The sequence below is a fragment of the Botryllus schlosseri genome, chromosome 14 (genome assembly GCF_051294905.1).
Source record: "Botryllus schlosseri isolate E-star chromosome 14, Bs_hap1, whole genome shotgun sequence".
Classification (NCBI taxonomy): Eukaryota; Metazoa; Chordata; class Ascidiacea; order Stolidobranchia; family Styelidae; genus Botryllus; species Botryllus schlosseri.
Genome location: NC_137249.1, coordinates 4,369,313 through 4,397,050, shown reverse-complemented (window position 1 = coordinate 4,397,050; position 27,738 = coordinate 4,369,313). Strand labels below are relative to the sequence as shown.

General features: G+C 40.1%; 1 protein-coding gene across 5 annotated transcripts; it reads left to right on the top strand.

Annotated features, from left to right (window-relative positions):
- Window positions 1–158: 158 nt before the first annotated feature.
- LOC145455682 (segment polarity protein dishevelled homolog DVL-3-like) lies at window positions 159–27,674 on the top strand. Of its 5 annotated transcripts, XM_080333658.1 has the most exons (17): window positions 159–436; window positions 3,844–3,913; window positions 8,874–8,977; window positions 9,819–9,877; window positions 10,554–10,668; window positions 11,410–11,509; window positions 13,701–13,773; window positions 13,983–14,070; window positions 14,461–14,589; window positions 15,898–16,022; window positions 16,469–16,561; window positions 17,125–17,256; window positions 18,131–18,313; window positions 19,101–19,319; window positions 20,069–20,292; window positions 25,042–25,072; window positions 26,218–26,357. In XM_080333658.1, the coding sequence occupies exons 1-16, from the start codon at window positions 273–275 to the stop codon at window positions 25,054–25,056; spliced, it is 1,893 nt and encodes a 630-aa protein (XP_080189784.1). In that variant the 5' UTR covers window positions 159–272; the 3' UTR covers window positions 25,057–25,072; window positions 26,218–26,357. The 5 variants fall into 5 exon arrangements, with proteins under 5 accessions (XP_080189784.1, XP_080189781.1, XP_080189785.1 ...); XM_080333655.1 differs by lacking the exon at window positions 25,042–25,072 and having other exon boundaries at window positions 26,218–27,674; XM_080333659.1 differs by lacking the exon at window positions 26,218–26,357 and having other exon boundaries at window positions 25,042–25,306.
- The last annotated feature ends 64 nt before the right edge of the window (window positions 27,675–27,738 follow it).

The following is a 27,738-nucleotide window of genomic DNA, read 5'->3' as shown; positions in this document are numbered from 1 at the left end:
AATATTGATAAATAGGTTACTTTGATTGCTTCCTTTATTGGGCAATAGCTCAGAAATATGTGTTCTGATTTATTTTGAGTACTAATTTCCTCAGTGCAATACATCCGGACATTAAATATAACGTGTTCTGTCAAACATTCTATTGCCCAAGATATACATGGGCTTCTAATCACAAGTATTTTCTTTTGTTTCCAGATGAAACCCTAATAAATATTATTTATTGCCAGCTTTACATTTTTTGGGGTGCTTTGGTGTTTAACATCACTATCAAAATGCCGGAGGAAACAAAAATAGTGTATTACATTGGCGATGAGCAAACACCTTACATGAGTAAGGTGACAATCCCGCCAGATGATATTACGTTGGGAATCTTCAAAGCTGCAATCAACAAGCCTAATTACAAGTATTTCTTCCGATCAACTGATGCGGATTTTGGGTAAGCCGAGTTAATTATGCCCTATTACGGGTTTGGTGTTGATGTCGACTGAGATCGGAATTCATTACCGAAATTTACGAATGGTGTCAAACTTAACAACCAATCATTTTACACCCCATAAGACAATGGTCAAATCAGTATTAAACCTTATATTCTTGAGTTTACAAATATCCATCCCTACTGTGAACTGTTAATTGACACCTTTTTAGCAGTGCAAACTTCACAAGAACTCATCCAATTGACTGAATATTTTCAAAGCAGATTATATTCACCAGTCCCATTAGACCAGTGGCTTTCAAACTGGGGGGCGTGAAAGCATCTGAAGGGGGTGCGAAGCTGCGGTCAACTGAAAATTTTTTTCGCGCTCCGTTTGATTTGACCCCAATTCATAGTTATTGATGTGTACAGTCCGAATTTCATATTTGAGAATTCTCTCATCAACAGTCATAACCAATGTTCCCTCTAATTTTTGAATTAGTCTGCACGGATTCGCCAAATCACTGCGCAGTGCCTTGGACAACAGTGCGTAACGACTAAAAAAAAAGTCACCACTTCGGATTTTTTGTGCTCAGCATAGATTTTATGTGCGCAGAGACCGTGTCAGCACTGCGCATGTGCGCACTGCGCAGCTTAGAGGGAACATTGGTCATAACCTTCCATGCAATCAAACTATACGTTTGGATTGCTAGCATCCTGTTTGCATTTTGTGATATGACGATAAGGGGGATGTGAAATTTTTCACTATCATAAAGTGGGACTTGTCTAAAAAAGTTTGAGAACCACTGCATTAGACGCTAGCAGATTATCAATTATCATGAGCTGGCCTTTGTAAATGTGATTTTGACAACCCTGGTCGAGCCATTCAACTAATATTAGTTATATATCAGTGAGGACTAAAATTGAGTCAACAAAGTTTATAATTATTGCGAGTTTGTGTTTTTCACAAGGAGTGTAATGAGATCTGTGACAATTGTCGTCATGGATGTGACAGGACCACATCTCAATATTGAGTAATTTTAGTCTAATCTAAGATCGTAACACTGACTTATCTGTCAGCATCATTACCTAGTCTTTCTATTCACTTGATGTCTTGTCAGATATATGCTGTATTTACTCATTGTCCCAAAGTCATTTCTATTTATCTTCTACCTTTCATCGTGTTTTTGTATGGCAAATTGGGTGGCCCAAGCATTTTCTGATAGGTAGGTGCTAACACGGAGTGTTTACGTTCAACCAAATACTTTCCAATCCATTGTGATGGTTGACTAATCGTGACACATTTAGTAGGATTTCCGTACTGTACACTGTGATCATGACTTGCGTTGCTAATGAACAAGTCGGAAAATAACTATCACACATGTATCATAAACATATCGTGATTTTAGCTTGCCATTTATTTGTATTGCTACCAATCATTTCAAGCAATTCAATTTCGTATTAATATTAGCCTATACTACTAAATATAGTATTTGTCTTAGATCTGGATTGAATTGAGATTGCATTCTATAAGTTTATTGGTAACTGAAGTATCTGTGATCAGTAGCGATGTATGTGATACGATGTATAAGCTACGGATGTATGAATAAAAAACAGGTATGACAATATCCTTATCCATTTTCGTTGAAAGTAATTTGGTCCAGCTGTGCGCAGCCAAGTTTGTTTGATATTGTATTTGATTTATTCAGAATACAGTTCTGATGTATTTGTCTTGCGATTAAATCTACTATAATATCAACTTTCCATGTTCTTAATTTATTGTAAAAGGCTATGGACTGTCGTTGCTTTGTGTTAGTGCTTCTGAATGGGTTTGCTAGAAATCCACCCTGGACAATTGCTGATCAATATAGTCTGGTATGTGTTCTACTGTACTATTGAGCTTGAGCATATTTGCTTCTGGTATTAACCAAACCATGACAGACTTGCAACCCACTTTTAGGGATGCATGAAGAGGTAGTTAATGAAGAGTGAACTGTAATGATTTTGTTCTATAAAGCAAAAACGATTGCAATAGGAAATGGACTCCAAATAATCTGATTATCTTGTAGAAAATGTAATGATTTATTCATTCTACTGGGGTAAAAAAAACATGGTGATTGCTGATTGGCCGGTCTGTTAATTGTCCTTTGATGATCAAGCAAGTGGTGTCATTCATTATAGTGGCACTTCACAGACTGATCGTTTATTCCCCTGGGAATGTGTTGGTGTAGCATCAAGCCATCTGGTTGAAACTGTAACGATTGACATTGTGACACTCACTCATCATTTTGGTATGCCAACGTTGTATTCGGTGGTAGTGTGCGTTGGCATCGACCCACATTTTTCAGTCTGAATCCGACCAAATTGCAAACTATTTACAACGTCTCTAAGAGGATGAATTTATTACTGACCAAATTACCCCCACATTCAATACCATACCATAACACTAGTTGTATATATCTTTTTCAAGATGCATTGATATGTTATTTATATCAGTCACTGCTATCATCCAGTTTACACCTGTCATGTTTCATGTGATTTCATGAATTATATAATTTTTAAACACTCTTTTGTCTTGAAGCTGTCTCTAAATTGCGGCGGGGAAACTTACAAACATTTGCATAATTCAGGGGTTGTTGTAAAGTCAGCATCTGATTGATTCTGTCGTCAGCTCTGATTGATACTGGCATGTGGGAATAGTCTAGCTCGTAAATTAGGGATTCATAGCCTACAGCAAAGTACAAGTACTGTAGACTACTAATTGAATAACCAATTTCTCAAATGATGTATCAACTTGCAGTCTTTATAACAGGAAATATGCCGATGATATGCCCTAGAGGTAGAACTGGTGGAGTTTTGTTACATTCTGAGCAAACTGCCAACTACTAGTTGAAGCTTTTTGATTTACCGATGCATAGATCCATCGAACTGGGCAATTCATTGAATAGCCTAGCCTACAGTATTACACTGCCAATTGAAATGATAGTCTTTTAAAATGATCTTGAATCATTCTGTTCTGTTTCGCTTCACTAATTGATGAATGCACTCTCTAGGCTCATTATTATGATGTTATACAAAGTCTATGAATCTAGCATAAAACACTTATAATATATATTATGCTCTCTGTGTCATGGTAAAATCACATGGCTCATACAGTTATGCCGTGCTTTGTAGCAATCTACTTGGTGTCGCTATTGAAAAATGAGTGCCTAACAGCAGAAGGTTTGGCTGTCTGCCACTTAACTCTGGTACTTCAGTCTTTTTGTTACACCAGCTATCTTTTCTCGGAGTGGATGGTGGTCTGTCGTACAATGTTACTTGACTGCATTTGACCCTATGTTAAGGTGTTCAATCACTCGCTGAGTATTGTCTCGCTTTTATAGTTTCTCGTGATTGCGTCTGTGTCAAATTTGTTTTTTTGCTTTTTGCAGCGTTGTCAAAGAAGAAATTACCAACGACGACAGCAAGCTGCCGGTGTCAGCTAACAAAGTCGTGGCATGGGTGAGTGGAGCCACAAGTTTGTCTTTTTATAAAATTATCCACACCTGCGACATTTCCGGATGCCCGCTCGCGAACGGTTGAACCATCACGCATTCTTATCACTACGTCGCAGTTACTGTGCAGTCGGTTGCAAACTTGGTATATCGAGGGAGTTGTTAACAAGATAAGGAAGGTGTAACTGGGATATGAAACTGTTGTCATTCATATCAATGATAGCGTGTAATATGCCTCTGGGATTACGGTTGTCATCTGTTTGGTGTTAGTGTAGGAATTCCATCTTGACACTCGATCTGCGAGTCTGTTGGATGTTCTCCCAACCCTCTGAGAATTGCAATTTCGTGGTCGTTCAGGCAGTCATTTGATAATGTGAATATTATGTGGCGAGCCAATATTTTCCAAATTTGTTCGTTACATCTGATCATCATTGATTAAAGAGCTATATTTTTTAGACAAAATGTGCTATGAAATGCATTGGTCTTATACAATTAAATAATGTATTCGTATTGAAATGAACCTAAATATTTTTGACTGACACTCGTCAGGTCAGGGGTAATCGTCAGCAACTAGTTGAGAATTGGAAAGAGCATTGTTAATCAACAATCGTACTAATCGTACAATATTCTTCATAATTCTCTACTAGATGACGATTACCCCTGATGAGTGTGAGCCGGAAATATTTCGGATTATTTCAATATGAATACGGTATATTATTCAATTGTGTATTGAGGTTTTGCACCTCTGAGGAGCTCTACATTGGTAATAATCTAACCGGAACGCTGTGCTTTGAACCGATGATCTATTTTAAACTAATCTTTTCTATGATTATTACTGTCAAGGGTGAAAGTGTTTACAAGCAAACTATTGTTTTCATTCTGTAACATGGTTCATTGCAAATGTTACTAATGGCACATCCACGTGTGGCAACCTGCCCCTTACAGTGATCGATCTTCCTTTGGTGTTCTACTTTGCTCCGACATGGCATTGTTATCATTTGCTCAAGGGTGCAAATTTCTCGAAGATACGGGTCACAATGATTCAGCTTTTGTTGGTAAATTCTTGATTTTTCACTGCTGCAGTGCTGCTGATTGGATATACTTCCACTGAGTCTTGTTGTCTTGGTGAATGTCCAATGTATTTTTCTACCCTAATCGTTAACCATCTGGCTTGCTTGCTTTATCTTAAGAAAGTTTTGTGTCCTTGGTCATGATATTTGTTTGCTTTGTGAACAAAAAGCACACATATGATCTTGTCCCTCTATATGCCTTGTTATTACAGCATGGTGTAATATCCTTGTAGACATCGTTTGCTCAAGACTAGAGACATGCCATGTAGGTTATTGTATTGTCAATATTTCAGCTGATAAAAAAATATTTTGGCTTAATACTGTACTCATCCTACCAATCCCATTTTGTTCATGTGTGGCATCAATGTCGTTTGATGATAGTTACAGAAATGCAGGTGGTGACAGTGAAGCTTTCAATGTTTTACATCGGTACTATAAATATCCGTAGTAATTAATCTGTTGTTTGTATACACAGGTATCATTGCTAACTTCCGGTAATTTTTCTGTGAATAAGCCATGTAGCCGCGATCAGTTGAATTGCTCGGAATCATAGGCCAATATAGTATTGTGATCAGAATGGCAAAGAAAAGAAGATGGTCTTTGACCAATTGCTTGTCGTTACGGTCATCAAATCTGGTACAATGATATTATTTTCATAGGAATGTTAAGATGTATTTTGGTGGGCAGAAGAAACTTAGAGAACAACTCCTTATGGTGACCCTACACCTATTGCCAACATCCCATATTGCTGTAGGAGTGCCAATCCACATAATAGGTTCTTTTGCTTCTTTTTTTATCAATTCCCCTCCTTGGTTTACATGTTGATGAGCCAAATGGTCTTCGAAAATCATGATCAAATATTTGAATTCAGCTGTATATGTCCATCATCATTTTCTTTGGTTAAGCGCACTGACTGTTATTTTATTGCATTGGGTTTAGTCAAGGTTGATTACACGTGGTGGCATATGTTCTGTAATATGATCCCCCGTATTTTCGAGTTCAGGCTAAATATCTCACACGCACGTATAATTATAATGGTACTTTAGAAAGACTAGAATGAAAAACTTGATGCGTTCTTGAAAAGAATATTTTGAGCTTTCGAGTAATATGTAACTCTACACTGCACGGCTGTGACTTGTGAGCAATCATAATTTTGTCATTTGCAAAGATTGCAAATCCTCAAACTTGAATGACTCCTTTTGACATTGGTAATTTAATGGGCTTAGCTCAATTGTAAATCTACTTGTCATTATTATGTTGATTATCATCACTGGCGTATGTATCTATGCATTGTAAATCTGATGTGGTATTTACATGGTTTGTTGGACTGTAGCTAGAAACCGAGAATAATATAGAATAGCAAATAATGTACACCAGTTATCATGTATTTAGTCTTTTGTGTCAGGGCTCAAGTGCCATCTGCTATTTTTGTTCACAATAAGATAGTCAAAATGCAAAAGGTCCGATGTTCTCGTATTGAGCCGAGTTGTTCTTTATCCTTGACATGCCTGATTTGAGCTACAAGTGTTTTTATGTTGGACCAAGCCTTTAACATGCTATTTAAGTGTATATTTAAGACCAGTAGTTTAAACCCTCAAGCACTTTGCTCATAAAAGCGTATTAGCAAAAAGGACACGATACACCTTTCCTACATATTTTGTCACTAGGTATCATGTGGTATTTGATTCAAACCTGTGAGGTTACTTTAGTGTTAAGATATGCCCACAGTCAGACATGGGGTAATCGTGATTAGTAATCGTAATCGATTACGACGATTACAGCATTTCCAAGTAATCGTAATCGCAATCGATTACATTCGAAAAAAATCCGAAGTAATCGTAATCGTAATCGACTACTTCACATATCTAATCGATTTCTTTGTGAAAGAACGATTACTTTTCATTTGTGCAATGCCCATGACATAAACTGAACTATGAACATTCATGAGCAACGAAGAGTGTGATTTAAAACAGGATTTGGATAGCAGAAATGTCGGGTTTTCCAACGCCTCTATACTCATTATTGCGTCACAAGTATTAGCTTGGTTCTTGATTGCGTAACGAATTATCCGCACGTAGTAAATAGATATTCGATGTAAATAATGTAGTACTGTGATTGTAAGAACACCCGCTGTGGATTATGTCACTGCACTGATTACACTGCACAGTGCACACGCCACTACCTCGCAGCAGGATAATAATCACCACACGGCCTAGTTTCGAATAGTAACGTATATGTACAAATTGTACATGTACATTGTACAATGTAGGCCTATAGATGTTTTGTCATGCTTAGGTAAACACAATCTGACCGTAGCTGATTGGCGAGCGGTAGGCCTATTTGCGTATACAATGGACAACGATTTGAAATTTTGTACCCGTCAAATTAAACATGACAATTTCTACATCGAAGCATTAAAAAACAGGCTACTGATAAAAAAAATCATAACCGAGCCGTTATTTTCCGTTACTCGTATAACGGCAGATCGAAATAAATGTATTAAGTGGATTGCAGTCAAAAGTTGATGTTTACCTTATCATATTCTCATACGGCCCTACTTAAAACGGGCAACAATTGTTCTTTCGCAATTTTATACTCATCATTCGGATATGCCACAAGCCATCCGCTTACGCACCATGTTAGCGTGGATTTCAGCTAGAATCAGTACCGAAACAGCACTTCGCCACCGCCATTCTCACAAATCGTGATCTTGTGCTCCCTATAAGGCGATCAATAAAGCTTGTGGCGGGCGAAGTCCCCCAGAACCCCCTTAAAGGCCGGACTTTTCACAAGAACTGGAAAACACGATTTGATGCGATGGATCCGCTGTGAATTTGCTGTCAAGTCGCGCCGGGCGCGAATATTTAGGCACATAATTTACGACTATAACTTTTTTGTATGTTGGTAACTCGTGACCTCCTGTCTGCTATATAGTCAGCAGATATTGGAGTCGCCCAAACGTAGCGGACGAAAAAAAAAAACGAAACGAAAAACTTTTGTGAGACGCACCAAAAATTGTATGTGGTTCATCATTTTCCTCAGAGAGTGCACCCGGTGGCATTTGTATTGTGGGGCTGAGATTGAGAAGACTATTCTTCGCGACCATCCAGCGCGGCTATGGACGATGGACAAATACACAATGTTTCGGCCAATGTAGCATGTCTTGTTGTGTTGCGGCGCGGTATTGGCTGGCACCGAAATGCCTATTTCTGTGTGAATCATGCCATGGTATATTATGTCATACACAGGAAATGACGTCATTATATCTCATTTAAAAATAAAGACCTTCTCTCATGAGGCCTTTTCATCGCATTGTTGTCTTCCAAAGATAACTTCTCAGAAGCAAAATGAATGTAATCGTGAGTAATCGTGATTATTTTTCCAAAGTATTTGTAATCGTAATCGACTACTCGCGGATTTTGCTGTAATCGTAATCGCGTGATTCATAAGTAATCGTAATCGCAATCGATTACATTCATGAAGTAATCACCCCATGTCTGCCCACAGTACAAAAACACGCTGTCAGAATTCCGGTTCCACTGTGTTTTTCAGTCTCTTAACACATGGGTTCAGTTCAGAAGTTCAAGCTGTCCGCGGATGCATATATTTACTCGACCGGGGAAGAGACTATGCTGATTAAAAGTGTTGAATTTTTTTACCCTTGATCTTTTATTTCACTGCCTCATAAATCATAGGTTACTGAGTTCTATTTGATCTTCTTTATGCTGAGCATTTGTAATGAGAACAACTCTGTGGTAGCTAATTACTTCACAATTATTTCCAATGCGCCATCTGCACAACAAAGAAGACCTTTATGACGAAGTAGATTGCAATTACCCCTAATGATAAAGAAACAATTTTCGTTCAATCTATGCATTACCAAGCGTTGTTTTTCAGCTTGTGGCCCCTGACAATGACACACTGTCGATTTGTTCTGGGATGGTTCCCAGCATGCAAGACCGTTCGTCAGCCAATGGTGAATCACGGCCAGCGTCTTTCCAGTGAGTATTTCAATGCAACATTATTATCACAAATAGCATAAAGGTCACGATCAACGAGTCTCAGACAGAGCTCGACAGTATCGAAATACTCCTACTTGTGATTATGTTTTTAGATATTCGCCGATAGTTTCTAGACATTTAAGACATTTAGACATAGATAGTTCTTACCCGACTTCCGCAGTGATAAGTCTGCTCAACTTTCATTGGTGCATTTATAGTAACAACTGAGCAGAATAGCCACTTTACTGAATACATGTACATTTGTAGCTAGTTTAGGAGCGTCATTTGTTCCTTTGTGTTCGCGCTGATGCACCCTGCAATTTTGAAAGTTGCCACCTCCAATTACATATTGAAGTTTGTAACCCCACGAACAAAGATGCTTTTTCAAACTACTTGCTTGACTACTTTTTGAACCCTTCTTTACTACTTCCACTTAGTTTTGATGTGTCTATGAAATTTCTACTAATTCCTATAATTGAGTAGGAATTGACTGTAGTGCTTCTACTTCTTGCTGCGTAACAATGCTGACTAACTTTGGTCCTTGGTATCGTTTGAATGGCATTAGAATCTCATAGCTTGCATAGCAACCCAATCTCTACGCATAGTTCATCTATCGCATTCTCTGTCAATGGTACACGGAGCTTTTGAATATTCAGTGATTTGTGGTTTTGGAAACATTTGCACTGGTAGCTATTAGTAGTCGTAATCTGTACCGGAAGACTTTCTGGCATGATCAGTGTAATTCTAGGCCTTATTGACGGTGTGCCGGCTATGTTTGATATTCAACGGTTCGTTAATCGGATCTGTTTTATTGCGATAATAACGGAATTCTATTTTGCAGTCCCAACGCAGTCGGAAATGCGCATACAGAAGGAGAACCACAAGTTTCTAATAGCAGACGTAAGTTCATATATTTACTACATATTTGATCCGACCTAATCTGATTACGATTGTACGAAATCCAGTAAACGCTGACATTCCTGTCTTATTACATACTTGAACAAATTTGCCATCTCGCCAATACTGTATAGTAAGCCGTCACGCATGTTAAGTGAGGATAATGTCAGCTTTACTTGCTTCATCACTGAATATCGCTTATGCGATAGAGATTTCAGTTTCCGAACACGAGTTATATTTGGTTTGACTTGCAATGAAAAGTGGAATGGCAATGTTTAAATTTTCATATTGTAGTCATATATTTTGACTTGTATCTGTTTAATGCGGATTGAGACATGTAATAAATATGTGGTACTTTGTTTTAATTGACTTTCTGCTGTCGTTATAGTAAATATCCTTTCGCTATCAGTAATACTTATGACCCTCGTCATTCGCTTGTCATTTGTGGAACGATAAGATAATCATCAAGTTTCCGACATTGCCGTTTAGCAAACACGCTCGATTACGCTAATGCAGAGGAATTGAATTACATTTGTAAATGGTGAGAACATCGTTTCTCATCATTCGTGAATCATTGGATATGTGTCGGGTTCTGCCTCGCTAATCACGGTTGAGGCATTGATTTGGCTTGTCGACAGCCTCCATGACTGCCGGGGCTAACTGCACTTTGTTTTCACAGCCGCACATCCAGGTGTGGATAGGATGCGTAACATGAACAAATACGGCAGCCAATCGACTATATATTCCACGACTACAGGCGGAACCGATTCATTGTATGATTCGTCTGACGAAACGTGAGTGGTATTACATTGCAGCGGCACACGTTTTGCCGAGATTTTTTTTTCACATTTCGGCGCTTCGAATTGATAACCTGAACTTACTAGACGGTTAGACCGTCCTCGATCCAAATCGCAGACTGACTGTTTTGTGCAGCTATTCAAATTCCGCTCCGATATTGCAAAAGTTAGTTGTCGGAACACAGTTTTTCATATTCGTTATTAATCGGGGGACTCTGAATCACTCTTTCGAGCAGTGAGTCAAACCTACAGCGATAATGATTGATAATGCAAGTACCTGTAAATTTCTCCTGGAATTTGTCATATTTTTTCATTTTGTTCCCAATTTTTTTGTTGTTGTCACGTTAGCAGTATTGGCACGTCACCGAATTTTGAAAGCTTATAGTGTGTAGCTAGGAATACCATATTTTGTGATCTGAGTAAGAGTACACTTTTTGAAAATTTTGAAAGCTCTAGTAGCGGAAGTGAAAACTGGTGATTTTAAAAATTTCTCAACCAATAGTATTGTTGACAAAAATATATCACTTTTCGACTGCCGAACTACCCGCTTTTTACGTTACTTTTGTGTTGTTGACTAAAAAAATGACGTTCGCTGCGTAGGAGTCGACTTTTGATCGCGTTTACGTACCTCGTCTTGTCGCTTTCAGAAACTTTGATACGGGAATAACTAATCAGCCTTAATATTGCATGTGTTTGTCCTTCCTTGACACTGTTTCAAGTTATCGAACATATTCGCAGGAGATACAGCACGACTTGCTCGGAATCAACTGTGACATCGCGGAGGAGACTGCGACAAAAAATCAAGAGGAAGCGGAGGCCCCACCCCGAGTCTGATACGGTGAGACTTGAATTTTCACCAGGAAATTAGCTAGGCTTTGAACCTCAAAGTTACGTGTCCGTCCATCTGTCCAGTAATATCCCTCCAGGTCGGGTAGGCTAGTTATTGCTGTTGTTTTTGGGTAAATGACAGTCTCTTGTGACAGCTATTATACCATATCTTCTCTTTCCGGTAGCGTTTATATAAGGGCCTTATCTTGCATAAAACATTTGCAAGGAGTCCAACTACTCTTATAGCAGACATTGTTTTCGATTTCGACCAGTCGACTCCCATTTTGACGCCATAATACTCGATTACTCAGCTACCGATGTGCATTGGCGATTGAGCTTCTCTGTATAGCAGACTGTTCTCATTTCGAGGCTGACTTTTTGAGGTTTGTGTTTGAATTGTTATGAAATTATGCCTTGTGGTGTTTTTGAATCAATAAAAATGTCAAAAGACTTGATGATTGACGATGTGCAATAATAATTACGTTTGGTGCGGGTGCCTTTATTTTGTACATGCAAGCTAATGAAAAGCTAATGCAGCTAATTAAGCTAATGAAAAGCTAATGAAGCTAATGAAAAGCTAATGAAGCTAAAAGCTAATGACGCTAATAACTATGCTTTAGCGCGGGGGCCTTTCGACCCGCCTGGCGGGAGCAGACCTTTTCACGTGGCTCATGCATGTCAAAGGGGAGTTTGGACTTTGAAAATTTTCGAGCTCGCCTATACTTTAACGTGGGCGACATAACTGCCGCAACTTTGCCGCGCGTTGCCTACCTTAAAACACGCGGCCCTATGGCAAACCGGCTATACTTGCTCGGATCGGTCCCAGATTTCGTGCGAGCCTAGTCATGGGGGGTGTTTGGCTGAGAATTTTTTTTTTTTTAATTTTCCGAAACATTTTTCGGACTTCAATTTTTGAAGTTGGGGATCAGTTGTTGTGTCCTGCCTTACAAAATCAAGCAGGAGGTGCTTATGACAACCTCAAAAGCACATTTAAATGCATTCAGCGAAAACTGAGACAGGTGACATTGGAAGTCAAGCAACAAAGAATGCAAAATATGCATTAAATGACTTTGCACGATATGTTCAAGCAGTGTATTCCTGACATTCAGTTATGGTGCTTGCTGTTCGAAATAAATATAAATTGTTGAAATAGTTGAACTCAGAAATTGTGAAGAATTTTTGCGTACTTATCTGGGATGCGAACTTAAACGGGTGCGTACTTAAGCGGTAGAATACTGTACTGCGTCCGCTGCGTCGAACGATACCAGATAAGTGGGAATCGAGAAAAAAATTTAAAAATTCTTTTTTTGAAAAAACGACCAACTCCAACTTCCCTATCCTTTAACATGGCAACGAAATTGAAAAATATTGAAGTCCGAAAAAATTTTCGGCAACTTTTAAAAAATTTTCTCGGCCAAACACCCCCACGACTAGGCTCACACAAAATCTGGGACCGATCCGAGCAAGTATAGCCGGTTTGCCATAGGGCCGCGTGTTTTGGGGTAGGCGACACGCGGCAAAGTGGCGGCAGTTATGTCGCCCACGTTAAAGTATAGGCGAGCTCGAAAATTTTCAAAGTCCAAACTCCCCTTTGAAATGCATGGGCCACGTTAATAGGTCTGCTCCCGCAAGGCGGGTCGAAAGTCCCCCGTGCTACAGCATAGTTATTAGAGTCATTAGCTTTTAGCTTCATTAGCTTTTCATTAGCGTACTTTTCATTAGCTTACTTTTTCATTAGCTTTCCATTAGCTTCATTAGCTTACTTTTCATTAGCTTACTTTTTCATTAGCTTAATTAGCTTTTCATTAGCTTGATTAGCTGCATTAGCTTTTCATTAGCTTGCATGTACAAAATAAAGGCACCCTTTGGTGCGAGGCATTAACAATTTAGAGATAACTAGGACAAAAGTCACTTTTCTCCTAAACTTTTCATCGATATTCCCCTTGTTTTCGATTATGTTACGTTATTTACTCGTTCATTATCAAGAACCGCTCTGGCTACTGTGTTAATAGAGCGCGAGATATGTTATCATTGAAGCGACACGGCACAGGACTATATTATTTGTTCAAACTTGCGTCATATATTTGTTAAGGTGGGGGGTCTTGAACTTTATATACGCGTAGAGTTTTAACGATCGATTTTTGTTTGCTGTCGACGTCTCGCGGGTTTGTTTGAGTGTTGACCCGCATTTTCTGTTACAGACGTCGAATTACTCGAGTAGTATCACAGAGTCGTCAATGTCTCTCAATATCATCACTGTTACTCTAAATATGGGTAAGTGACATTGCATATACATCGTATACATACCTAATAGATTTGTGAAACAGCTGGCAGGGATTTTGTCATGAAAAATTTATTCTTACGATGTTTTCAAGATACTTGCTGATTACATCATTACAGATAAATACATCAAATCTGTGTGTGCTCAATTTCTATTATACTCTCCGCACGTGATTCAAACTCATAATCTTATGGTGCTTTAGACAAATATACCTTTCTCGGTATCAGCATAGTGGGACAAAGCAATGACAAGGGAGACGGAGGGATATATATCGGATCCATTATGAAAGGGTGAGATGATGTATTTGTTGTACGTGTGACTCAGCATTGTTCAGCATTATTTTGATGCTCAGAAGGGGGTGTCTGCGCCTTTCAAGCCTTTCAATATACGGCAGAATAATTAAGGTCAATTACACTACTTCCGATTTTACTTGACTGGTTTTGGTCAAAACTTACTTACTTTTTATGCTTTTTATGTAGGGAAAAGTAGTTTTGGTATGTTGCATCACTTTAATTAGTGAAATTATCAAGGCAACTGGCCGGAAGAGTACGTGCATGACGCCAACTGAATATGGTGGAAGATTGCAACTATTTTTAGTGGTCATTTTTGCGTACGTGCCGAAGATGGACCTTGTAACTTTGAATTTCCAATTAACTGTTACACATTTCTCTATTCATCAGTGGTGCAGTGGCTGCGGATGGCAGAGTAGAACCCGGAGATATGCTGCTGCAAGTGAACGATAAAAATTTTGAAAACATGACCAACGATGACGCGGTCAGGGTGCTCAGAGAAATCGTTCATAAACCCGGGTATGAAACATAAGTTTTGTTTGTTTAATTAGCAATTGTCGACATATTGCAATAAACACTGTAGATTGTATAGAACAGGGGTCGCGAGCTCAAAACGGGTCGCGGACCCGTTTCAAATTTCGTAGAGGGCGCAGGCCGCATGAATCCAATATTGAGATCAAATAGGCCACACAGTTTGACAACCACATTTTTATAACTTTACGTCAGTACAACGCTGTGCTTTCTAACATGGGCGCGGACATAGTTGCCACTAAAGAAATGACATTTTATTATCAGGTTGCCTAAGCAACGATGTACACCAAACTTGAATCCCTTTCAATCGGTTATCGCGAAGCTCTAATAGTATTAAAATTTTGAATTTATGTTAGATTATTAAAAAAAATTCAAATTCGACTGGTTACCTCATGAAATTGATACGTTGTCTACAAAAACGATGCAAAACAAATACGACTCAATTCCAACTGGCAGAAGCGAAGTTATTGCAGTTACAAATTTTTGATTTAAAAAAGTAGCATTGGCGGTGTGTGGTCCCAGAATTATCATCGAAAAACTGGAGTAACTTCACTTCTACCGGCTGGAATTGAGTCTAATTACAACAGTTCTTTTGAACAGCCCTAATGCCCATTCATATCAGGTAATTCTTCTTCCACGGAATGCTATTACCATCGCCGAAGCCCTCTGGGCTAGTGAGGAATGGTGATGTTGGGCACTGGAGAATAGGTTATTTTGAACAACAACAAGATTTTGAAACCGAAATCATTTTCATAATTTCAAAATGCTTTGAAGCGTTCTTTCGCCGGCCCAAAAATATGACTTAGCGGGCCATGAGTCGGTGTCCCCTAGAGTAGAATTGTAGTTCTGTTGACTGGTCTAAATATTTGGATACGTAATTCTAGTCGTATAATGAGAGCCGATGTCTTTGAGTGCCAGTACCGAAATCATATGGCCCTTAACATTGTTTGAACTGTTGCCATATTTCTTCCGACTGCATACCTAGAGGCTACTCAGCTTCATAGTAACAGCCTGTTGTTTTGTTTCATATTGCTGTGATATCTTAGCCTCAAATTGAAAATAATTTGTCAATCTGGCATAAGTTACTTAGTGCTTGAAAAGCTGTACATATTTGTACTTTTTGAGGCTTTTTACTGTTATTGGCATCATAGTGAGTGGTACTTGAATACGTGACTTGATACTCGGCACTGACACTCTGTCCGAATAATATGTACTGCCGAGCGCTTCCACCTTCCATGTTCTGGTACTAAACTCGTCCGTAAGTCTAAATTAAACGCTTACCTTACCCTTTTTCAGACCCATCACGCTGACCGTTGCCAAATGTTGGGATCCTAACCCCGTGCAATTTACGATACCTAAAAATGACCCGGTGCAACCGATCGACCCCGCGGCGTGGGTCCATCACACGGCCGCCGTCACAGGTGAGCACTGAATAATTCTACTTGTCTTATATTAGACTAATTAGAGTCAAATGCCCCGTACTCTAAATCTAAACTGTGAAATGTGTCTATGCTCTAATTTCAGTTGAAATATAATTTCTGGTTTTCCTGAAAATGCTACAGGAGAGCTGTACAGTGCGAAACGAGCCAAGCTTGATGTACAGACATTTGTCACTACCATGCTTGTGAACCAAACTTGATTTTGTTGTATTTCTTTCTAATTTGTAATGTAATTCAATTTACAATTTTTTGGCAAGTCCAGTTGACTTTCAAGTCTAATATACTTTGAAAAAAACTGTAGCTATACTTTTTTATTTTTCCAATATATTTTGCAAAAGCTGAAAATTTCTTGGTTTCCCAACTCTGGTGCAGCGGCCTATGAGACGTAGGTATCGTTGTCAAATCGACTGCTTTTCTATTTTAAATAGGAGACTATGCCGGAAGACCGTCGCCCGCCTTGAGCACAAACCTGACCGAGACCAGCTCGGACACCATGGCCAGCTCACTGCCCGAATCCGAAAGTATGCATCGTGCGATTTGGTTTATTTTGTTTCGGTTTTATATTTTCGTCACTCTTTTCATGCGTGTCGGTAGCCGCTCCAATGTGTGTGTCGTAGACTGCGAGTATGGGCTTAGTACTAGTAGTAACTCTATCCTTGAGTGGGGCTGGGCATAACGATCGAGTCTCGTTCTTTTGTAGTAACTAATATATATGGCCTGAGCAGTAAGAGGTTTTAGGTAAACGAGAAAGATACTTTCAAAAGTTTCTTCCCGTCATTGGGAGCCTAGAAACATCGAATAGTTGTATCCCAGCATCTGAAATATTTATCGAAAAATATATCGTGCTATTGTTTAATTATCATTCTTCTGATTGTCATTTTTCAGCATAATAGGCGAAAATGAAATGCCCTAATCAAAGTTTTATATTCTACTCGCAATTGAATCACTCGGACATTCGAATTTGGCCGGCTTTGATCGCCTTCGTACAAAAAATAAACCAGTTGAACATTGGTCGATCACAAGCATGCCATTCCTTGGCGAACGCAGCTCAGCTGTCCTAATAACACTTTCATGCCGATTTCAGGATACGATCGTCTGCCTTTATCGATTCATTCGGAGATGTCATCGATTGTGCGAACGTTGAAGACCCCAAACAGCGGGTTGGACATCAAGACGAGGATGTGGTTGAAGATTCGAATTCCGAACGCCTTCATCGGTAAGTAGAGAGATTGATTATAAGTAATTTGTACTCCATTACAAGTACAAGTTTGCAGGACATGTCTTGAACTACTGGGAAAGTACTCAATTAAATAGAGTTGAAGAAAGTAGAAGTGTTCAAAGTTTCGCATACTTTTTTCAATTGAATCGTATATTCACATTAAAACAAACCCAAGTGTTTTCGGCTGACACTCGTCAGGAATTAGTAGAGAATTGGTAAGAACATTGTATATCAATGATCATATCGTCACTGGCATGAATATACTATGCAATTGTATATTGAAGTTCTTCAAATACTTTTTTTCAGTTAATCGCAAAAATTTCACTCATTGAAGAGATGCAAACTTATCCAATTCTGCTTTCTACCTTACGAAATTCAAATTGAGTACGTTTGGGTAAAAAAGTGTTGTGCGGAAGGGGAAGTAGTTCAAAATCATGGCCGCTTTAGTAAGTAGCCTAGTGCAAAGCCTGCTCTGAAAAAGTCTTGAGTTCTTTGTTACTGCCCACCCTCACGTTTTACTTCCATATTTGGGCGGACGGCAAGTTAACTATGTAAATTTGTGTGCATAATTTGCAATAGTGGCTGTCATAAAAGGCAGGTGCTCTTATAGGATATCGGTTGTCATTGAACTGTTTTAAATCCCGCTTTTGGACGGGATTGGTGACTTGATATACCGCCTGTAATGTATAGACAGTTTAATCCTGTTGGAAATGATATTTACCAGATTATAATCCAAATAATTCAATGATCAATATCATCAATGTAAGAGATTAGGGAAATGCGGTTATTCGTGTGCGATGTGAGATCAACTGGCACCGCTCATTGATTTATCGCTTGGGATTTCATATTGATTCGTGTTTTTTTTGCGTAGGCTCCGACCTCGTCGAATGGCTTCTGAAGAACGTCGAAGGCCTGCAGGACCGTAAAGACGCGAGGCAGTACGCTTCTAATTTATTGAAAGCCGGGTACATACGGCACACGGTCAACAAGACCAAGTTTTCCGAGCAGTGCTACTACGTCTTCGGGGAGTATAACGGATCGCAATTGCATAAAGGTGAGGGTTTGAGATCAAGGTAGCGCTACAGTACCTGATGATGACTTTTGTACTGTTTATTGAAACTGTTCACTCACAATAGTGGTTAGGTTTCATTCCTGATATATTTTGATTGGTGAGGTAATTTTCACCATCTACATCTCCTGTATGGGTCACGGAGTCAGATTATGTTAGTTCTGGCAGTAGTGTTGGTATAATAGTCGTGAGTGTCTCTCAGTTCGTGCCGATTTTTGTTGAGTAACGTGAATAAATGCCTTCAGATCAAGAGTAAGTTTTTGTCAACGCAAAATATAGTTACCATACTCTATTTCCACAGCTGGAAGATAGTATTAGTCAGGGTTGTAACCAAGTCAAAGGGTTCCGAGTCGCATGTCAATCTCATTTTTATAGTTTTGACCCGAGTCAAGTCGAGTCATAGTGTTTTTACTCGAGTGCGAGTCCAAGTCATTGTGTTCGCTGTTCAGTTGTCAGTTCAATCCACTTTTTTCAACTCTGCCCTAGTGATATAGAATGGCTCGCGTTCATAATATAGCAATTTTCCTCAGTCTTCACAGTTTCTGGCCCTATTTTCCAAGTATCAGGACTGATAGACGAAATACCAATAATGTGGTGACTTTACTATTCTTCTGATGAGATGTCTGTCTTAGCCGTCCTAGTCTCGAGCCATACACAATGACTCGGGTACAAGTCGAGTCAAATACACTAATTGCCTCGATTTACTACATTTTACGCATTTGAAAAAGTGATTCGAGTTACTGGGCTTATAAATATTCCATCTTGTCTCTAGATCTCGGCAATCTCTCTCTGGGAGGCTCGAGCAGCGAGCACGGGTCCGACATACTCGCGCCTCTTCCGAGCTCCGGGTCTTGGTCAAATGTACACGACAGACACGCATACCCGCAATACGGCAACATACCCTACAACCCGTACCATCAAAACGGAATCGCGAACGCCGGAAGCCATCCGCCCATGCCGCTTTACGCCGAGATTCACAGCGACATCGACAGTGAGTTAGAGCGTGGTTTATGTGATTCTTTTATTCTGTAGATCACTTCAGTACATGTTGGAACATATTGCTTCAACTTCATGGGGCTACCTCAAACAAAACAATATATTGTCGCTTACCAACCTGACATTCGGTTACAGCGTAATTTTGAGTCAAGTCGAAAGCATGGAATCTGATTTAACGTCGGCTTACTTTTGACATCAGCAGCCTTGCCCCAAGGCTAACCCTAACCTAGCACCAACTCCCTACCCTAGCACTTACACACACGTGGGCCTGCGACGTGCATAAATTTAGTTTTGTGGAGAGCAGTTTACGATAGCGCGAGACACCGTAAATTTGGGTGTGTTTGTGGAGAACATTGAATGGTGAATAGAGAACAAGGCCTTCATAGGTCATATCGTCACCTCCAGTCAAATTTCATGTTTGACGAATAAATGTCTGTATGTCTGTGGATGGTCATAGGGAACGTGGATAAGAAAGTAGGCTTGACTAAAACAGAGTCGGACTTGGAAATCGAATTAAATTACGAATTATAAATATATACAACAAGATCATATCAAATCAGGGTTCATATTAATGAGCATGAGAATAGCAAATGTCTGTGAATCAAGCTTGGCTCGTTTCGCACTCTGCAGCATTTTACGGAAAACCAGGAGTTGGAATACTGGCATTTCTCTCTAAGTAGGATAAGAAAGTTCACTAGACCTGGAAATTTCGCGATCTCCAACACCTGACCGATATTCTTTCAGACCTCAGCATTCACAGCGGCAGCACGTACAGCGGCATGCCCATGCCCCCGCCTCCCATCCAGTACAATCATCACCAACGCCTCAGCGGGGAGTCGGGTAGCGAGAGGGGCGGAAGCCGGCACAGCGGCGGACGCCGGGACAGCCCGGCCGGCGCCAACAGCGATCGGATGAGCGACAGGGGCTCGGACCGGGGCTCGCAGTCGCACGTGCCGCAGCAAACTCAGGTACGTTGTGCTTGTTAGGCCACAAAGTTCTTACCTGTGGTGGTCACTTGTAAAGTATGTCTGCTTTTAAGAGTTTGCACCACTTTCTCTCAAATGGATATGTTTTTAGAGTAGGCCTACTTCCACATCTACTTGACGAGAGGTGGTCAAAGTAGTCATAGTTGATACTCGTATAGAAGCAACATCATAAATTTCCCCTCAAGTACTAGTAGACTTCTTCAACTTCTACCTAACAGTTTTCATTCAAATATTGAGTTTTTACTTACTCTGAAATCGCGACTCCTATTTCTACTGCGTAGAAATCAGGGTTGTAACCAAGTCACAAAGTTGCGAGTCGCAAGTCAATCTCAATCGTGTCGTTTTGACTCTAGAGTCAAGTCGAGTCATTTTCAATTCACCGCCGAGTCAAGTCCAAGTCAGCGAGCAACGAGTCAAATTCACGTCATCGTGTTATGACTCGAGTCTTGTTAAACCCACTTTTTACAACTCGGCTTAGTGCTATCGATTGCTTCGCATTCTTGATGTGCTAATTATCACCAGTTTCTGGTCGCATTTTCAAGTAAGCTACGAGCGCTAATCGATGAAATACCAACAGTGCGGTAACTTTACTATTGTCCGAAATTAGAAAGAAATGTCGGTTTCGGCCGTCCGTGTTTCGAGTCATGCGCAATGACAATGACAGAATGACTCAAGTCCAGTCGAGACATTTTTCTGTATTTTGAGAAAATGACTCGGGTCAAGTCGAGTCATCACAACCCTGGTGGGAATATACAACGTTAGTTTCACTTCTGTTCACTACCAACGGTGACTACTTTTACCACCTCGGGTATTTACGCCTCGGAAATTTCTGTGATTTGTAGTCGAGGCTGCAATGGCTCTGTGTATTCAATTTTCTTCCTGTAGACTCTTGGTTTTATATTGGATTAGACATATCGATTTGAGAGTTGGTTTGTGTAATTGAAAACTTTGCGATATCAATCTGTTTGGGATTTTGTGATGGAGCTTTCTGTGTTGTATGTATTATTCATGTTTGCGTGTGCATTTTAGTACAGTAATGATCGTCGCGCCTTGCGGCATAGTACGTTATCGGCTGTATCTGATCTTATCGGGTGCAATTTTAGATCCGAAAACGATATAGAAAGTGGCTCGTTGACGGCATGGCCTCGCAGATCTTCTCAAACCCGTATTGCGTAAAGAGATGACCCGGCATGTTCGAGTAGATCGCTAAATTGCAATGCAATTTACATCGTTCGTTAATGCCAATTAGGGCTGAGCATAGGCAAATTTGAGTACCAAGGCGACTATTTTTTGACATGTTTCATATTGATAGATTTTAAGGGATTTCGAATGATTGAAATAGGGTTAGAGTTGAAACATCAAGCTTGAAGCTTTTTAGTTTTGTTTCATTTTTTGTATTCCATTTTTGTCTCTGTCTGCGTAGAATGCATGTGTTCGTAGCCTTTCGTAGTTGTAGTACTGTCTCTGTGGTATTAGTACTTCTTCTCTTCGTAGATTTCTGACAGTTATCGGCGAGGGTCAGTTGGACTGACTTGAATTTTGTATCAGGGTGAGAGTCCACCGCTTATAACTGTTGCCGTATGTCCGATACGACGGTGCCAGGGGCGTAGACAGGGGGTAGAATTGAAGAACGTTCTACCCCCTTCCAGGCTCGATTCTATCCCGAAAATCCCAAGTCAAGGCTACTGCTATAACAACATTTCTTCACGATATCGTCTAATTTCAATTTGCTGCGCGTGACGCCGATCGCCGACGCTGATTACATGCCTTTTTCTCGTCGTTACCCAAAACAGCGTGAAGACACAATACATTCGATTCGCATTTTATTTTTGACGCCATTGTTGTGCATTGTCTTGACCTCAATGACCATCTATACGTCATACTAGATTATGCCTTTTGTGATCGGTATCCCACCGGGACTCATTCAGCCTTCAATAGCCGTGCCGAAACTTGTTTGAGATTCCCTCGCTTTGCGAATCGGTACAATTAGTATACGCGCAATGTTCGAAGTGAATGGAATTAAAACGCCGAGAAGACGTTACTCTTACACGCGAATTGAATCATGTCAAAATTCATGAAGATACAACAGATTCTGCGCTGTATAGATTGTTCGTCGTGAAATGTTGTTCTTGTATTGTTTCAAGGTCGATTACTTAATTTGAATGCAAATAAGATCTCCTGCACTGTCACATGATGAGCGCGTGCGCATCGTAACATGATCAGACATGGGGTGATTACTTCATGAATGTAATCGATTGCGATTACGATTACTTATGAATCACGCGATTACGATTACGATTACGATTACAGCAAAATCCGCGAGTAGTCGGTTACGATTACGATTACTTTGGAAAAGTAATCACGATTACTCACGATTACATTCATTTTGCTTCTGAGAAGTTATCTTTGGAAGACAACAATGCGATGAAAAGACCTCATGAGAGAAGGTCTTTATTTTTAAATGAGATATAATGACGTCATTTCCTGTGTATGACATAATATACCATGGCATGATTCACACAGAAATAGGCATTTCGGTGCCAGCCAATACGGCGCCGCAACACAACAAGACATGCTACATTGGCCGAAACATTGTGTATTTGTCCATTGTCCCTAGCCGCGCTGGATGGTCGCGAAGAATAGTCTTTTCAATCTCAGCGCCACAATACAAATGCCACCGGGGGCACTCACTGAGGAAAATGATGAACCACGTGCATAAATGACAATTTTTGATGCGACTCACCAAAGTTTTTCGTTTAGTTTTCTTTTCGTCCGCTACGTTTGGGCGACTCCAATATCTCATGACTATATAGCTAGGCTTACCATATTTTGAAAATGCAAAAAGAGGACACTTTTTCAGAAATTTGCAAGATACAAAATGGGAGTAGAATTCTCAAAAACCGGTGAATTTTTCCCACTTTGCGGTCGGTTGACTAAAAAAAAAAAAAAAAAGGTCTTCACTTCCGCTCAGATCTCAAAATAACGTTTTTTACTCTACATTGCCAGGTGGATGACTAAAAAAAAAAAAAAATATCACTCGCAATTTCCTCTATATCTGACCTAAATTTTCAAAAAAGAGGAAAAAAGGGCGTCCTCCGAGGACACTTTCAAAAAAGTCAAAAAAGAGGACAAGTCCTCTTAAAAGAGGACGTATGGTAAGCCTAATATAGCAGACAGGAGGTCACGAGTTAACACCATACAATAAAGTTATAGTCGTAAATTATGTGCCTAAATATTCGCGCCTGGCGCGACTTGTCAGCAAATTCACAGCGGATCCATCGCATCAAATCGTGTTTTCCAGTTCTTGTGAAAAGCCCGGCCTTTAAGGGGGTTCTGGGGGACTTCGCCCGCCACAAGCTTTATTGATCGCCTTATGGGGAGCACAAGATCACCATTTGTGAGAATGGCGGTGGCGAAGTGCTGTTTCGGTACTGATTCTAGCTGAAATCCACGCTAACATGGTGTGTAAGGGGATGGCTAGTGGCATATCCGAATGATGAGTATAAAATTGCGAAGGAACAATTGTTGCCCGTTTTAAGTAGGGCCGTATGAGAATATGATAAGGTAAACATCAACTTTTGACTGCAATCCACTTAATACATATATAGGCTATTTCGATCTGCCGTTATACGAGTAACGGAAAATAACGGCTCGGTTATGATTTTTTTATCAGCAGCCTGGTTTTTAATGCTTCGATGTAGAAATTGTCATGTTTAATTTGACGGGTACAAAATTTCAAATCGTTGTCCATTGTATACGTAAATAGGCCTACCGCTCGCCAATCAGCTACGGTCAGATTGCGTTTACCTAAGCATAACAAAACATCTATACATTATACAATGTAGCCTACAATTTGTACATATACGTTACTATTCGAAATTAAACCAGGCCGTGTGGTGATTATTATCCTGCTGCGAGGTAGTGGCGTGTGTAATGATCAGTGCAGTGACATAATCCACAGCGGGTGTTCTTACAATCACAGTACTACATTATTTACATCGAATATCTATTTACTACGTGCGGATAATTCGTTACGCAATCAAGAACCAAGCTAATACTTGTGACGTAATAATGATTATAGAGGCGTTTGAAAACCAGACATTTCTGCTATCCAAATCCTGTTTTCACACTCTTCGTTGCTTCGTTGCTCATTGCTCATGAATGTTCATAGTTCAGTTCATGTCATGGGCATTGCACAAATGAAAAGTAATCGTTCTTTCACAAAGAAATCGATTAGATATGTGAAGTAGTCGATTACGATTACGATTACTTCGGATTTTTTCGAATGTAATCGATTGCGATTACGATTACTTGGAAATGCTGTAATCGTCGTAATCGATTACGATTACTAATCACGATTACCCCATGTCTGAACATGATCCCAGTGCAAGCTTTTGAGTGCTAACTCGCTTTCAGTAATTAGATCCGCCAATTAGTTACGCTTTCAAAAGCGTACGGAATACAGAAGTCGCTATCGCTAAATGTATGACGCATAGAGGCTCATTCTCCCCCCTTTATTCAGTTCCACCCCCTTTTTATCTCGCCTGGCTACGCCCCTGGACAGTGCTATTTAATATTCTGTGATACTACAGCATCAAGAAATTTTCAGTCGTATCGCAAGGTTGGACACTAGGTTGGCGGTTTGCATGGTAGCGATTTCCGGTACCGTCTGTCCTTGTCATCGTTAGACTACTGTTATTCGGATAAAAATAACAAAACATGTTTTTCCAGCAACCGCTAACGTGACAGGACGTCCGACCAGGTAGCGTATCTGAAAGCTTGCCTAATTAATCCACGTATTCATCGCAATCATCAACGCTTCGCTATGCATCCTCTCGATTAATAATGTCTGAGATATGGTTTATTGTCACTTGATGGTTTTGCCCGTGGTTTAGTCGTGCTGATTTGCAGTTTTGGTGTCTGTAAAATCAATTTGCACGGTCTTGTGTCATGTGCCGGCAAATGTCAAAAGTGTTTCTTGTAAATTCTATAAAATCCCGATCTGACATGCGTTTTGTGTCTTTTTGCCGCTTTTCTTTGGCGGTTTGATAACAATTTCCTTTTCTTATCAAATGACCTGTTAATCCATTCCATTTTTCATGCATGACGGGGGTATCGTTTTGCATCTTTCGGTGTGCCCGTAATCTGGGTGATGCGATATACTTCTTGTCGCTGATGTGTCGTCATTCGTGTAGATATATAATTAATTCTATTTGCGTACGAGACATCGTTGATGCTGTCTCTGGTTTCGGAATGTATTCAACTTTTTGCACTCAAACGATTTGATTTGAGCCATTAATGGATGCATACGCTATGAACCAGGATGGGTATTCCATGCTCTAGATCAGGGCTACTCAACTGACAGACTGCGGTCCGAATGCAGAATCTGTAGCTTATCGGTCTCAGTATTTAAATGGTTTTTTAATTAAACCAAATTCATTGTCGTTGATTCACAAAAACAAAGTGCAGTGTTTATATTCTTTCTGCTCAGCTCTCCCGCCAGCGTTTCCAAACATATACTTTATGAAGAATAGATTTCGTATAATGACCGGTGAAAACCTTCATCATTGCCTGCAACCACCTCTCACCACACTGAAACAAGATTTAAAGAAGTAGAAAGAAAGAAAAATGCCAAGTCTGCCACAAACTGTAACTAACAGAACAATATATACATTTCGCTTATTGCTTTTGTTAATACCGCCCTACTGGATTTTGTATATAGTTACACCGTATTACATCGGTACAAGTGTATTTCATGAGAGGTGTAATGAACCTCGAGTTGAGTAGCCCTGCTCTAGATCGTATTTTTGAACATATCTAATGATTTACTGGTTGCTGTGACATTGCGCTGCATGCAATTGTATGTAATGATATTGAGCAAATCAATTCAGCCATCCGCCTTTTCAGACGATCAATCTGGGATTCGGGCAGGGCCAGTTCTTCTCACAGTCGCACAATCCATACCCGCACCATCTCGCCCACACACCGCAAACCTCGCAACGCATGATACCGCCACCCCCTCTCAGACAGGGTTCTTCCAGTTACTCCACTCACGGCACCCTGCCGTTTGTCTCGGCTCCCGGCCCGGTTCCGCAGACGCAACAGCCACCCGGACGAAACCTGGCAGCGGTACCAGCCGGGGTGACGGGGAGCAAGCAATCTTTTCAGCAGGCTATGGATAATCCTTGCGAAGTATTTGTGGATGTAATGTGACGCGTTATTGATTTGAAGCGTCAAAATTGCCTTCCCGAAGTGAAAAAGTTTGATCCGATCGTATTTTTAAAGCGATACGATTTTACGAGACCTGGCAATGGGCTGGACATATCACGCGATCAATTTTTTGCAATCGCAACCGAATGAATGATTCAAATCGAGCTAAGAATTGGATTTTTCCGAGAAGTTTTATAAGTGTAGTACAGGGGTTCCCAGCCTTTTTAATTAAAAAACTGGTTTACACCTTAACCGGTAGTTGGAACTTAGAATGATGAAATGATATAAATACAACACACTAAAAACGTGATAGTAAGTTAATCAGCTCTTCCAGCATCAGTTAATGTGATGGTTGGGCTTTTTTGCTCTGTCAATGTCTTAAAGTAAGCTCTGGATCAAGATGTAGCTTATTTCTGTACTACTATTTCTATGAAATTTTGATACACTTCTTTTGTTATAGTGGGAGTAGACTTTGGAGATTGTAAATTTCTTCAAATCTTTCATGGCTCCCTGAAAAAACTCGGATTGGGAACCCCTCGGCATGGGTGCACTGTTCACGTCGGTGGCAATTTGGTTGCAATATTTTCGACTACGAATAAGCGTTGGTCGTCATGAAATGTGCGTGGTACCGAGTAAATGTGTCATGATATCTGCGGGATTACTATCATTTCTTTTTGCATTTGATTCGAATTTTTAGACCATTTTTACTTGATTTCTATGAATTGCCGTCACTTTTTGCTGCTCATAATGTTTCGAGAAGGTGCTCGGCGTTGGTGCAGAGTTTTTTTAGATTTTTATGGGCCGAGTGCTCTGATTGCTTTTTTAAGGATTGAGAATCTGCGTATTCGAATTCCCTCCTGCATTGTGGGCGATCTATTTCGGCACGATGTGAAGTCAGTTGGGATTTGGGAGGTTGATGTTTGTCGCTTTGTGCGTTTTACCGGATTTTCAGAACAGAAGCGACCGGGCTGCCATCTTTACGGTGTTGCACTGGATTTTGGTGCGTTCTTCTTGCCTTTATGCCCTGCTATGCTAGAACAATTTTAATAAAAGCAAACGACCTTTATTTGTCATTTGATGGTTGGTGTGTCTCGATGTTTTGTGAGTTTTACCTCAGACTAAACATTTTTACCGTAATAAACCTCCTTACTTTGTGCGTTTGTGGTCGATATTGTGCAGAAGTGTGTAGTGACAGCAATTTTTGCTAAATGCTGTTGC

Bases quoted from the DNA above. Each gene is read 5' to 3' on its own strand.
- LOC145455682 (XM_080333655.1), top strand. From the start codon at position 273: ATGCCGGAGGAAACAAAAATAGTGTATTACATTGGCGATGAGCAAACA. The intron at 8,978-9,818 runs GTGAGTATTTCA...TCTATTTTGCAG, and splicing joins TCACGGCCAGCGTCTTTCCA to TCCCAACGCAGTCGGAAATG. The intron at 10,669-11,409 runs GTGAGTGGTATT...ACATATTCGCAG, and splicing joins TATGATTCGTCTGACGAAAC to GAGATACAGCACGACTTGCT.